Genomic DNA, 15,012 nt, shown 5'->3' with positions numbered 1-15,012 from the left:
GGAATGCGAAAAACAAAATGCTGTCCCTTTTCTTACAGAGTGACGCTCCATGAAAAGGAAAATCTGATGAGTGCAGAGAATCTGGGCATAGTTTTTGGACCGACTCTTATGAGAGCGCCAGAACTGGATGCAATGGCTGCGTTGAATGACATCCGTTATCAGAGACTTGTGGTGGAGATGCTTATAAAAAATGAAGACATTTTATTTTGAATATTTTGGGGGTTTTGTAATAAAAAAGGAAGCAACAGTGTTCTATGGATGAAGGAATATTTTAAAGTAATTTAATGGCTCTTGTCGCTGAATTCCATATTTGCTAGAGCTTTCGATGTATTCAGGATAAAAATGAAGGAACTCTTTGTCGTTTCTGTAGTGCCATTCAGCTGATGTTGAAAAAGGTTAACACATACTTTCCAGTACTAGTAATCCTGGGTGTTTATCATGTTAAAATAAAAAACAAAAAGCCTAAAGCTATTGCATGATTTGCTCCCTGTTCTCCCTGTTCTGGTGAGACTCATTCCATGAAGATAAAACAACTGAACTGGTGCAGCATCTTTGTTCTGGATAGTTTGTGATTGTAATTCAGCATGTTTCTCCGTGTAAACCTGTTGTGAATTTGCTTTTATGTTCTATGTAATTGGTTTCTGATACTAAAAAGAAGGCCAACTCACGTGAAATGGAGCCTCTGGCAGTTTATTGACGTTTCATATCATTCTCTGCCGCTTTGGGGGCTGATTTCTTCTTGGGTTTCTTTCAGTTTTTTCATCATATAGTAATTTGTTTTTAACAGAAACAAAACGTGTGCTTTAAATGTTACTTTTAAGTAATTCTCCATGATGTTTATGGTGGTTGCAGTGAAACCTGCAATGCTGAGCAGTGTTCCTTTATTATTATTGCTATTTCAATTGTAATTTTGTATTTTTATCTGGCATGCATATATTAATTTATTAAATTTTGCTTTTAGAACTCTAACATTAAGCTATTTATTTTTACTTAACGAACATGCTTCAAAAATACTGTTTGTTTCATTTTTTACGTCGGGCACCTTAACCCTGAACAACCTCTGACATAAAAGCAGCGAGTTGGAGTTTTACCGGTTTTGACAAGACCATTCTGATCTAAATGCTAAGGCTGCCACAAATTCCTCTTTAGCTTGAAAATTTCTTTCTTCACTGTCCAAGATGCCTCTCTGGAATGCTTGAGAGCTCTTTAAACAAACCAAAAAAAAGGGTTGTCAGGCCATCTACTACTTCATATTTTAAATATATATAGTTATAATTACCTATATGCGAACTGGAATTGCAGTTTACTGTTTCACAGTTGTGGCTGCCTGGAGTAGATGGCTACGCCACCGCATTTTGAGTGCAAGTACATCACAGAACACTTGCTTTGTGCTTAAAGCATCCAGCACCGGTGCAAGCGCTCCGGCCTGCCCTGCAGACCTTGCTCAGCTGCCCGCTGGGGTTCAGCCGTGACGCCGTGTGGAAGGAAAATGACCAAAGCTTATAAGCAATTTCCCTGTTCGCTCTGGTAAAGCAACGCCTGAAAAATCACTTGTCACCAGCCTTGCTGTGGCCCCTTGCTTGTGGCAGCTATCCCGGGGCGGGTGCACATGGAGTTTCACACTGGGATGGTTTGTGGTCCTTACAAGTGTTAATTTCTCTGTTTCTACAATTTCTGACCAAAAAAAAAAAAGGTATTGGAGTGAGGTCGGTTTGGTGTTATTGGAATTCTCTGTGCTGCGATCCTCCTAACTCCAAGCGCTCCCTCTCCTGCCCGGGTTTCTGGCGGCAGCGCTGCAGCCGGGAGCAGCTGGTGAGGCAGCGGCGTTCGTTGTGACCACGGGGTGTCTCCGTGTCACCCACCCGCCTCTTGTTCTTCAGTGCCTCGTGCATGGGAAAATACTAACGTCAGAGAAGATCCATGGCAAATGGTGCATTGATTCAATTCAAAACTCTCGAGGAATGCTTTGGAGCCTAATTATATTGATGGACAGTGGAAATGTCTATCAAGGGAAGCAGAACCCCACACAACCTCCACTCTGGAGGAAGCGGGTAAGCAGGGATAGAAAAGAGGTGTGAGGATGAAATGGCAGGTCCTGGAAAAGTGGCATAGCTGCCCTTGGGGAGGCAAGGACTGGCAAAAGGCTCAGCTTGAAGGGTTGGCAATGAAAGGGAAAAAGGAGAAAGGAGCGAGCGAGCGTGGGACCTGCAGGGAAGACAGACGTAATGAGGTGCTGGAGTTAGGGAGATGCTTTGCTTGGGCACCTTCCCTAACGCCAGCCCCAAAGGAGAGCAGCCAGGTGAGGCTGCCTGGGCAGCTTGGAGGTTTCTCCCTTTCCCTCCCCTCCAGCAGGCAATGCCAGGAGGAAGAGGAGGAGGAGGAGGAGGAATAATCCCCTAGCAATTGCAACCAGCCGTGCTCCCTTCCTGTCAGCTATAAGGTGCCTCCCTGCATCCCACCCCTTCTCTTATGTGCCCAGTTGGGAGAAGAGGGGAGAAGGCAGCTTGCTCCTCCAGCTCCCTGGAACTGGGGAAAGAAGGATCCCAGGAAGGAAAGGGTGAAGCTAGCGGTGCGTGCTGGTAAGCACATGGGGAATGCTGCTCTGGGCTGGGAGGCTGCTGGGGGGGGTTGGGGCAGAGCAGGGGAAAGTTTTCAGAGAATCTAAAGTATCATACCTTTATTTTGTTTTTTAAATCTTCTGTAGTGCTTGCTGCTATAGTTCATGTATTATTTAGTGCCCATTATCACTTTATTTATCCCAATGAACTGACACAGCTGGAAAACTGTATGTCTTTGACTGTGGTCTTGCCCCCAGTCCCCCTGCCCAAGAGCAATGGCCCATATGCTCCCCAGTTGTGTCTGCCTTGTAATCTCCAGCAGCCACATATGTTCACTGCTACCTTGTTCCAAGCCAACTCCTAAACACACAGTGTTTCCCCCTGCTGCCTTGGCAGCATGTGATGTGTTTCCTTGCTCCTGTGCTGCCTAATGGCCCTGTGTACCCCAGCCCTCAGACCATCCATCACCCCTGCCTTCCCTCCCTGGGTACCTCGCAGGGGCTCTGTGGTTCTGGCTGGCCCTGTCTCTGCAGTCGGCTCCCTGGTGTGGCACTCTCCCGTGGCTCTACTCAGCATCATCAGGTCTCTCATCAGGAAAAAGGGTTGGGTTTTTTTTCCAAAATAACACTGTCAAGGTTTTGCATGCACGTGTTTGACCCACTTGTTGCAGCGCTATGTTTGCGTTACTTGGTACGTGCCTGTCCCTGACGCCGAATGCTGCCAGAGCCAGCTGGGGCAAATGCACCCTTGCTCAAACCGCCTGGCAGTGGCTGGTACCGGGCACGGCTGGAGAAGGTAACGCCTGCACTCAGCTTTCCCGAGCAAAAGGCGTCTGCCCTTCCCCACTGCTGTGTAAGCAAACCTGAAGCAGTCGGTTCAAGTCCTGCTCCTAAAGCATATAGCAGGAGGCAGGTAGGAAATAGGATTAATTAGGACAATAACGTTTTCTCCTTGTGTGAAACACCCAGCTCCTCTGTCTCAGTGGCGTGCAGATGGGTGCTGCTGACAGCGGTGGCTGCTCCCCTCGCTTTACAGGTGCTTCCCACCGCCTTTGGAAGCAATGATGATGGGTGCACAGTTGGATCAGACTCAGAATAAAACCCACCCAAAACAGCAAGCCTGGATTCACTCTGCGGGTACTCAACCTCTCCAATGCATGCAGGGTGAACAAGGTTTGTTGGCTACAACCCAGTGCTGGTCTCCTGCTGGAGATGTCTTTTTTTTTTTTTTTTTTTTTTTTTTTTTTTTTTTTTTCCCCAGCAGAGTTTAATAGGTGACTTATCCTCAGGGAAGTTCCTGCAGGAAAGGAGAAAACCCAAATGGGGACCCACTGCTGAGAGAAAAGCAGTCAGTTTGCTGACCAGCTAAAAAAAAACCAAACAAACTAAAACAAACAAAAAAGCCACCAAACATCCCCCCTGCCAAAACCTAGCTCAAGAAGCAGAGCTTTTCCTTAATGTCTGTATGCCCCCTCCCCTGAGAGCTCCCCAAAGAGGGGTTGCTGCAGCTGGTAGGCACAGGGGCTTAGGGGTCAGGCAGCCAGGTCCTGGCCATAATAAGCATTGGCTTTATTTTCCCCAAGTCTCAAATTCTGATGAGATATGAAGGAAAATGCATGCCAAGTGATGATAAAAGTGCAGAATTTTTAACACAAAAAAAGTCAATATTCAAGTAATTAAGGCTGGCAGTGTCTGATAACCACGCTGCTCACCTGATGGGGACAAAACTGCCCCCCATAGAGCGCCTGTCTCTCGGGTTCAAACACACAGGTCGGGTGTTGTGTTAGGGATGGGAATTTGGGGTGGGGGACCCCAATGGTCAATGAAATACTTGCTCTGAATCACTGGAGTCTGTATCCAGTGACTATTTTTTTAATCTCTTTAATTTACTTGTGATTTTCCATTAAGTGTGTAGGCAAAGCCTCCATTTTGATCTTGTTTTTAGTTTTGTTACTATGCTAAGGAAAACTCTGATCTTTCCTGAGCGGTAACCATTAAAGCAGGTAGTGCGGAAATAAATGTTGTCTTTGTGGTAAATCTGATACTTCCTTTTGCTAACCAGGAAGATACTTTGAATGGCCATACAAGTAATTAACACAATTTATGTTATATTTATTCAAGGTTTTAATTAAATGCAGAACACTAGTATTTTTAGTATTTGTGTTAGTTAAATGACAATGCAATAAATAGCGTAGGCCTATAAAAAGTAAAGATTATCACTAAGTTGATTTGTTCTCTAAAGGACTTTATTTCCGTGATGAATACGTGTTATCTCTAGTTCAGGGGTTGACCTTATTGTCTCCAGGGTGGTGGGGTGCGTGCCTCCAGCACAACCTGGGGCTGGGCAGACACTAAAGCCACCTCACTAGCAACATCTTATCAAAAGGCAGTTGGCCACGGTCAAAAAGATGGGGGGAAAAAAGGATTAAACTGAGAAAAACATCTTCCTTGGACTTCTGAGGAAGAAATGAGGGGCACCAGCAAGAAGTATGAGTTGGTAGCAGTTGAGGAACTTGCACATAGTATGAAGGAAGGCAAGTCTTCAACGTGGATAACGGAAGGCAAAATTATTAAAAATTATGGAGGTAGTGAATAACTGAAATGTATGTCTAGTTCAAGTTAAATGTCAGAAATATCAGAGCAAAAGATATTTAGGACAGTGCTTGGGGACATAATTAGGAGCTTTAAGAAGAAAAGGGGAAAAAAGTCTTGCAGCAATTTCAGGAAAATGTCCCAGCAGTGAATTAGCTCAGCAGTTTAGTGTGGGGTTCCTTGACCTCTTATCAGCTGGGCCAGGCCTCTGCAACTTGTTGGGAAAGATGTCCCAGCTGGAGGCAGGCTGGGCCCAGTGCCCCTTGGTCCAGCCCTCCATCCTGGTGGACACACAGTGATGCGCGGCAGCCCGGCACGCACATTGGGCCCCTACACATGGCATGTGGGACATGTGCAATGCTCAGGAGGGCAGCACATATGCTCCCCATGTTGGTGGCCAGGGTGCAAGGCTCCTTCCCTGGATGGGGGCCGCATCTGCCTCCAGCGCCCTGCTGGAGGGGTGCGTTGCCATCCCCATTTCAGATGCAGGGCAGAGGGAAAAACGCTGCTTGCTAAGGGAGTATGCGGGGAGCCTGTGACGAGGCTTTAGGAGAGCTCTGCGATGCTGAAGGCAAGCTGCCTTCTGAAAAAAAGAATGTGAACTTCTGTTTATTCCAGATTAGCTGACAGGATGGAAAAACCTGTTATGATTTTATGCAATCCCAAACTTTTCCTGCCCTTCCCCCTCCAATGGCAAAGGAAGAAGTAAAGGCTTCTAAAAGGCATATATGATATACTTGCTCTGTTTCTGACCTAATTTTTGCATGCCGATGAATGTTCTGCAATGTTTTCATTACAGCTATAATTATATTGCAATAAGGGGAAAAAACTATTTAGTGAACCTAGCAATCATGGATTTCTTTTTTAGTCATGCAAAATGACTGCTTAGCAACTGTGCATCAGCCCTGGAAAGCTTATGTAATGCACGAGAAGGAGGGTTAGGAAACGTGCTCTGGATTAAAGCGATGGCTGAGCAAACCATGCAAGGCGAGAGTGCCTTCTGCCATGGTCACATGCGAGCAGGAGCATAAGTAAGCAGCAGAGGACACGTGCCTGTGAGCGGGGTGTGAGAAGCTGAGTGTGGGGCTTGTTATTGCACCTGCAGCAACCCCCCCCCCCCCCCCCCCCCCCCCCCCAGCTCCCCTCTCAGCAGCACTGGGGTGGTGAGCACTGTGAGCTCTGCCTCCACCAGAATTTGAGGACCCTGGGCTGATGTGCCAAGAGGAGGAAGCCTTATATGTGCATCAAATGATCCAATGCTTCTTCAGTTCTTTAGCACATTCTTCCTCTGCCTCTGGTCATGGGTGTTTCAGGTTATACTGTTCTCCAGAGCCCTTGTGTAGACTGATCATTTCTTCATCCTGGCCTGATTCACTCTCTACATGATCTGGGCCACACCACAGAGATACTTTTCTTGATGCCACCTTCTAAATCTCAATTTGGACAGCTCGATTCATGAACTTCTCTAATGTCCATTGCTGGTTTCATGGTCAGAGTACCATTTTTTCTTATTTGCTCTCTCCCAGGAGTGATGTCAATAAGCTGCTCAAGGAATTTGTTCAAGACCTTTTAGTTGGGTATCCCTTCCTATTCATCATGTAAGTATTTTGTCTCAAGGACATACATAGCTCCTTGTATTACTCAGGTCTTTATCGCTACTCTGCCTCAGTGGATTGGAGCAAACGGTTCTTAAGCCTCTGGGAGCCTTTGATTAATGTATTTCCTGAGGCAATTAGGCATTGTTTTGAAAAATACATTTGGCAGCCAACCAGGATTAATTTCCAAGCGCTGTGTTGCCTGTAATTCTTGTTTCTTGCTATTGAGCCTTGAGTTTGAATGCTAAGCTTTCTGCTTTTTTTTACCTTTTTTTATAGCTTATTACTGTGTCAGTAATGCAAATAGGATTGTCTAGACTATTAAAATTGCTCATTTTGTAGATTAAATTTTTCAGATTAATATTCATAAGGTGGTGTACCCTAAAGCTTACTTGAAGGATCACTCACTAAACCCAGAAGAACTTAGCACAGCACAATGCTGCTGCTCACTGCTCATCTCCAGCACCTATGCTGTTCCCAAAAAGGGGAAGGGGAGACATGCCTTTCATTGCTTCTTGTTCTTTTATCCCTTGTCATGTTCTCCAGCAGCATGATGCTGGACATGGGTTGTTTGTACCATACAATAACTCTCACATGGCATCTTCCAGTAAGCTACTGGAATTCAGGCACACTGTGATTGCTGCAAGGTGGGTGAGACACCACCAATGTGGTGCAGCACAAAATATACCTCACCAAAAAAAAGAGGCTTGAAGCTCAGCTGAGCACTTTTAATAAAAGTAGACAGAGGCCAATAATCAAATACATGTGGAGGAGTTGTAGCATCTGTTGCAAGCTCTTCCCTCGTTGAGTTGCAGTGACACTTGCAAATGACTTCCTCACAGAAAACTGCAAACTTCTTCTGGAAGTAGCTCCCCAATGTGCACATAATCTTGCCTTTCAGCAAAAAGGCATAATTTCCAAATGTGTTAAAATACAGTGGATACACTGGGTTTCAATATTGTTTTTTAAAAAAAATAGTCCATGTGCAGCAATCCAGATGCTCACCCTTCTTAATCATTTCAAATGAAGTGCAATGTCTCTACAACTCCTTCATGCCCCCTCACTGGCGGAAGAGTTGTGGCCTGCCCATGGTTTGGTTCTCTCTCAGTAATGTAAATCAAGAACGGTTGATGGGGTGAAGTTACGGCAAGGTGACTTGGCATTGCTTGATGAGGAGCAGAGTGGAGGGAGCCAAGGAAGGAGTTAGGGGTGCTGCCATGGACAGCATGGGCTGGCTTGTTCCATGGTCTGTGTCCATCCTTGGGTTGGAAATCGCTCCCAGCATCAGGAGGGATCTGACATTCTCCTTCTCTTGTGCTGGTGGGAGGAAAACCCCACTGATGTTCCCTTTTCCACCTGCAGCTCTGGTACCAGGTGTAGCCTTGCTCCCAAGCCATCATCTCAGTTTGCTCATAGTGTTAAGAACAGAAAGCTAATCTGCCAGTGCACCTACACCCAAGTCTCCTTCTGTTAGGAGTAACTTCAACAGTGAGCTTTGACCCAGCTAAACCCATGCTCCTAAAGCTCCCTTGGGCTCCAGTCAAAGACTCCTTTCAGTATTGCAAATGAAGAGGCAAACACACTTTGGAAGGAGAAGGCAACAAACTGACCACTTTGCCTCACCTAATGGTGCTGGCTGAGAGCTTCCCAAGCGACTGCTGGTGCAGGTGGGTGGGGTGAGAAGCAGCGTGGGTGCCCTGGCACCGTTCGTGACTGGCTCCCTTAGTGGCCTGGAAGAGCTTGGTGCCAGCGAGGCTTCCCACCCCACACTCACCCACTTCTTGTAGGTATGCTCGTCGTGTAATGGGAGGGAAGGTAGCAAAGCTGTCTGCTGGTGAAAGTTTGCAATTGTATGGAATGTGGAAATTGTATCCTCAGTGTCATAAAGAGATTTAAATGGCCCAAACCTCCCTCTTCATTTCTTTGGTTCTTTTTAATCTGCTTATATTTGCTTAGAGATGTGCTAAGAAGAACCTAGGAGTCCAAATGTTCCCTTCTTTCAGCTGATCTCTGCTGGATGGCACTAGTGGTCTGTGTACCAAAAAGCAAGACGTTGATTTTTTTTTCCCCCCCCCCCTTTTTTCCTCATTACGTTGGCACGTGAGTACACTGGAAGCAGTGAGAGAAATGAGGCTCTTGCTGCTGTCATAACCTCCCTGGAGAGGCAGCGGTGAGAGCAGCATCCCTCCCAATACCCATCCCAGTACACCACCAGTGACCTGCAAGTGCAGGGGCCACAGAAAGAGGAGAAAGGAAAGATATCGTAACGTTTTCAGAACTGGGTACCTAAAGTAGCCAGGAAAGTTGGCCAAGGAGCACGGTCACATGGAGGATTCTCTTGTTTCTTAGTGAAGGCAGGACGCTGTGCCACTCTGGCACCTCTCATCTGGGCGCGAGAGGCACCACAAAGCCCCTTGCCACGCCGCGCCTCAGCGCACCGTAAGCTTTTATGTGTGAACACAGACTGTTTGCGCAAAAACGAAACACAAACTGAAGGGCTGTGTGACAAGTGGGCATAGATGTGGCCTTCATCTGCTGGGGGGATGAATTTCACAATCAGGCTAATTTGAAAACCAGACTTTGTTACGAATTGTTAAGCTGGAGCTCTTTGTTTCAAGGGCAGTTTCTCTTAGGCGGCTGTTGCTCACGCTGCTTTTGCTCCTGCACCGCTTGCGTCATATTAATTACCTGGCCGCGGCGCATGTTTACTGAGATATTTCCCCCAACCACCTTGAGTGCGGTGTTTTGAACTCCTGTCAAATCCCAAATATTGGTGAGCATGGAAATCTGGAATTTGGCTTCTTGGGCAATTGTGAGTACAAAGCATGGGCCGCCAGAGGAGCGGGAGCCACCTGCCTGCCCTCCGGTCCCTCCCAAAGGTGCCTCGCCACCACAAGCCCCCACCCCTCTCGCAGGAGCCCAGAGCCACCCTGTGCTGCAAAATAGACTCCAAAAGTGGGGGGTGGGGGGTGGGGGGTTGTTAGCAGTTTAGTTATCACTGTGAAGGTGTTTCTGGAGCTGAGGGTATGTTTGGGGGTTTTCTGTTCCATCAGTTACAAACACAAGCTGGTAGGTTCCCTGGAACGTGGCAAAGACCTTGCAGCCTGCCAAGGAGGCAAAATAAACTTTGTGTGACAGGTGAGAGCTGCACACCAGGAACCACCGAAGTCGGTATTTTCCACTAATTACCAACAAAATGCTGTGTGTGTGCTGGCAAAGAGCCCGACATAGGCAGTAAAAGTGTGTATTTTGGCATGAGGTCAGTCCCGGGTAAAGCACACCTCAACAAATCCAAGTGCGTCACATGCAGGAGCAGAAACCCGTCCCTGGGAGCTAAGGGACAGCATGGGTAGAAGATGGCATTTCCTGCTTTAAAAACGCTGCGACAGCCGAGTGAGGTAAATGTTGACTTTTGAAAGGCAACCACCGCAGGTCTAAGTGAGAGGGATGCTTTGCAGAGATTCCTGTTAAGCGTTCTCTGGGCTCAGCGAGGGCTTCGGGAGGGGAAGCGCTGCGTGCGAGGGGAGAGAGCGCTCTGCCGCTCAGCCCACATGCAGGATTAAAAAGAAAATAAACTTGTTCCTACAGGTTTATCCAGCTAATACCAGCAATGAGAGAATCTGCACCTCAAAGCTAGATATCCCGGGGCTCTCGCAGGGTTGTGGAGATGTTTTCAACATCACCAAAAGTTCATCCGAGTTGTGCTTGCGGCAGGTGTGGTGTGGGATGGTTTAGCATGCCTGCCTCCGGCCACCGTGCGGGCGCTCCGTGGGAAGCAGATGTCGTCCAGATGGGTGTCTGTGCTCTCATCCCAAAGCTGGGGGTATGCAGGGAATGTGCCGTGGGGTGCTCCATGTTCCAGGAGTTAATTGCTTTTGTATTTGGGAGTGATGACATTGCAAAAGGGTTGTAGTCAATTATATCCTTATGGGCCAGCAATCAGAGAAGGGCCTGTGTCAGTTAAGAGCTAAAATGTGATTTTTATCTTCCCCTGCGTGCCTCCCCCCCCCCCCCCCCCCCCCCCCCCCCCCCAACTGGATAAGAGAAGTGGCTAACCAGTGCAGCAGCTTTTAAGCATTAAAACATACTTCCCACGTCACCGGTTCTTCCTTCCACTGGCTGTGTAGTGGAGCTGCCCTCAAAATGTCTTCAGGAAAAATCTGAACTACAGAATCCTGGCCAAAATGCGTCGGACCTTATAGGACCTGAACAAGCAGCTTGCTTTTATGTAAAGCTAAACTTGAACAGTCTGCACTGCACTACTCCCATGGAGAATCATCTGCGTTTAAAAACTGGTATGTGCATTTAAACATGCAAATGTGAGCATCCAGAGATATACTTCAGGTTAAATGCTGTCTGCGGTCCCACCCATGAAAGCCAGTGTATGAGATGGTGTCATGGATGGAGTGAGAGGGAGGCAAAAATAATGTGGTTTATTGGTGTAAAACAGTGAGTTAACAAAGGTCAGTGATAAATGTGACAATAGTTTATAAGATTCGATGGCAAGGTACACTTTGTTATTTACTGCACAGAGGACAGGGTCAGACAAGACTGTGAGGGAGACCCTCCCGTTGAGTCATGAGGTTCAGAAAAGATCCCCTTGCTTTCTAAACTCCCTCAGAGAGGAGTCTAGGTGCGGCTGGATCCAATCCTAGTCCCAGACTTGGTCAACGGTTTATGTCTAAAGGATTATATATGCGCAATTAATCCTTTATGTCACTTAGCTAAGATTTCCAAGTTAGCATGCTGTTAGTCACTTACCGAGAATCTGTCGTGGTAAGGAATCTCTCAACCTCGAGGAGTAGCCTTGAGAGGCGTCCCTGCTCAAGGGGAGATCCTGGCATGCAGCCCACTGCCGTGCAGGAGAGCTCAAAGGGCTCTTGGGCTGCTCACTATTTATGGGGGTAAGATAATTGGCTCATAGTCATATTTGCACACTGACCACTGTGCTTAGATGGGCACATTCCACAATAGCCAAGGACTATTGTATTGTTATCTGTCTCCCCCCACATCCAGTGGGTGCATCCTTCATGACCAGACACAGACCAGATGCATCTATCACCACAGCCACAGGTGGTTATCACTGGAAAGAGGTCAAAGGAGGGGGAGTCAGAGATGAGGGGGAGCACACTGCCACAGATGGGGTGGGGGTAGGACATGATATACATGCATTTCCAGAAGTCGGGCAATGCTAGGCTCTGCTTTCTGCACTGGTAGTGACTCAGCTGTACACTTACAAAAGCAAATCAGCATCGGAATGCCTACCCAAAATACAGCATGATGATATGAGTCCATCTCCAGAGGCAGACACTTCCAGGAGAGAGCTTGGGTGACCAACACTTGTTTAAACATTGCCTTGGATGTCTCTGCTGTCAGGACACAACAGAGCTGGCAGTGCCTGCCTGGATCCCAGCTTTGACACCCGGGCCTCCCTCTCTGCCTAGTTTTACTAGCAGCTGCCAGACTTTGGTGCTTTGTAGAGTTTTTCTGCATCTGCAGGGAGAAAACTCATGCCTGCTGTTGCAGACAAAGTTCAGAACAGGTAGTTGTAGCAGTCTGTACCAGGCTGAGTGTGTTTTCCAGCTGGTGACTTGCCCTATTGGGAAAGGGCAGAGTTTTTAATAAATACAGGTGCCACCTAGCTGCATCCAATTACGAATGAAGTTTTTCCTGACCACAGAAGCAGAGTATCTGAGGAGTCCTGCCGTGCAGGACAGTCTTCGTGAGGGGATGGACAAGCCAAGCTGTTCCTTTGCCGCTGTTGCTGCCCTGGCATGGCTCGCACAAGCTGCTGTGCTGGCAGAGTGGCCCGCAGGAGCAGGGCAGAGCAAACCTCTGGACGTGTCCTCTTCTGTTGTCTTGTTTGGCTCTCCAGTGTGACTCACCTAGGTCCCAGAGAGAAGTCCTGGTACTCAGATAGGAGGCCTAGAAGCAATCTTGTCAGGGATGGTAGCTGGAGTTGAATTTACCACTGTTTTATTCAGCAACTTTGTTGTGCTCCAGGACTGGTCTCCTGGAGTTTCCGTAAGAGAAAGGCAATGTGAAGCTGCAGCCTTCCTCCCAATTCCTCTGACACTTTTTGGTTGGTCAGATTGTGCCCGTCATCTCACCCGACTGTGCTTTCAGCTGTTGCTGGTCTCCATTCTCACCACTGCACATGCCTTGCTCAAGCCGGGTAAACTGGTCACCATAAACTGGTAACACTGGTCTCCGTTGCCAGTGTCCTTTCTGTCTGAGCAGCGTGACCATGAGGGTTGGTGCCCGTTGAAAGGGGAACAGTGTTTCTCCTCGCCTGCAATAGATTAACACTTGCGCCTCTGACCTAACAATGCATTTTGTGATTGTGGTTCCTCTGTTTGACTGTGGACCTTTTCCTTGCTCTTTCTTTCTTTCCAGAATCAAGTCCTTTTCTCAGAAGCATCCTTCTGCTTAGACAAACGTGCGCCATGTCTATGCTATAATACGTAATCTTTGTAACTAAGATCACCACTTTTGAGTGAGGTTTTTTGGTGTTTTTAATTCCGTTGGCCTGCGTAATAGAAAACAATGGAAAGATATGCTGAAAACAAATTTGCCACAAACATCCATGGGGATAAAATATATTTTCAGGATGGCTGAGCTGTGTCTCAATGTGGAAAGCTGCAACTTTGAATTTCTTGATTTGTGGAATTAAATCCTGTCTGTCAATACGTACTGATGTGTACGTTAATGCTTAGCATGCTTTTATGGGCACTGGAAGAAATAGGGGAAGAACAGTCCATTGGCATCTCAAGACTGTCCTTAATTCCTTGAATGCATTTCTTCTTGAAAATATTTACTCCCTCTGTTTTGCTCTTGCCAGGGATTATTTTGCGACTGTTCTCACTCAAATGCCCCTTGGGTGCCCGCTGCATCTTTTTTAGCCATCTGTTGCCATCTGGTGGCCATGGGCTTGAGCTGCCAGACTCCTGTGAGATGGCTTCCAGCGGAAAATGTGTGCCATACTGTCTATAACTAGGGGCAATCTGGTAACAAACACATGGCAAAGTCACAAATTACTTGTCTAACCATCTGCCTCCTCTTAGCCGGTGCTGCCATAATCTCCTGTCACCAACAAAGCCATTTTTCTGAATACCAAAATGCATTAAAAAATGCCTATACTGCACCTGGAAGCTAAAAATACCCAAATGAACACTGCTATTATTTTTCAGCTTTTCTGCCCTTAATTTCCCTGATGTAATATCTACTGTTTCTCTATTCTTTTTATTAATTTGGCGTCTGCTTCCCCCATGCAGGCCCTGCAGCCATTGGAGCCTCCTGCATCTGCTCTTTCTAGTTGGGCATTGCATTGATGCGTGCATTTCTCTGACAAAGATTTCGGTGAAACGCTTGCGCTCCTCGCTCTGTCAAAAGCCTTGGGTATTCTGCTCAGTCATGACGTTGGCTGTATGATATCACCCTGTCAAAAAGACTTCTCTGCCTTCCTTCAGGCTGGAGGGGGCAGAAGCCCTCGCAGCACTTGTTCCTGGTACATGAACGGAAGGAGCGATGCCCTAAATCCAGCTAGCGGTGAGTTCTGCTCCTTTCCAATCAACGTGAACAAGACCTGGTCTGCCAGGTTGGCATGGTGGGAAGTGGGTTTGTCTGAGGTCTGGAGGGGGGGTGGTTAGGCTCACAAACCAAGCCAGACATGAAAAGGGATTTTCTGTGTGGGAATAACACATTTGTCAAAAAAAAAACCTCTGAATACTCCGAAGGCAAAAAAAATGCCCTTCTTAGCAATGGATCAAATTCAGGCACTCAATATAGCTCATCCCTTCCCCATGCTTTTTCACCCTGGTCATGACTGGTCACGTCCCCCATTAACAACAAGCAGCATTCGCTTCTCTGTCCATATTTAACCGCAGCAGCTCGAGTTGCCTTAATTTTTTGGGGAGGGGAATGGCTTTGTGTCTCCTGCCAGTGAGCATTCCTTGCAGCCAGGCTGTCGCTCCCCAAAGGCCTTCTCCAAATACCTGCTCCTGCCTCTTCCAGCATGAGCAATGACTTCCAGCCAGCAAGGTGGAGCTGGCTCTCGGAACGGGGGCTGTTTTCAGGTCAGCCCAGCTGCAAGAGAAATAACCCATGAGAAAGCTGCAGGCTTTCTGGGGTTCGTACAGATGCTGCATCCTGCTGATTCCAAGCAGCTTAGACCTTTTTTGGTGGGGGGACAGAAACTTATGTTACCCAAGAGCTATAATTTGCCAAAGAGCATGGTAACACCCTCCTCCATTTGTTTTGGAGTGAACC

At 47.3% G+C, this 15,012-nt stretch overlaps 1 protein-coding gene across 1 annotated transcript in view; it reads left to right on the top strand.

Moving 5' to 3' along the window:
* The window catches only part of CHN1 (chimerin 1), a 32,486-nt gene extending 32,276 nt beyond the window's left edge, over window positions 1-210 (top strand). Inside the window, exon 7 of the mRNA XM_035896234.1 lies at window positions 39-210. Coding sequence (XP_035752127.1) covers window positions 39-210 — 172 coding nt within the window. The remainder of the gene's footprint in view (window positions 1-38) is intronic.
* The last annotated feature ends 14,802 nt before the right edge of the window (window positions 211-15,012 follow it).

Source organism: Egretta garzetta, unplaced genomic scaffold, assembly GCF_000687185.1.
Source record: "Egretta garzetta isolate BGI_Z169 unplaced genomic scaffold, ASM68718v1 scaffold16, whole genome shotgun sequence".
In the NCBI taxonomy this organism is placed as follows: Eukaryota; Metazoa; Chordata; class Aves; order Pelecaniformes; family Ardeidae; genus Egretta; species Egretta garzetta.
The sequence above is the reverse complement of the archived record's forward strand: the minus strand, read 5'-3'. Positions and strand labels throughout refer to the sequence as shown.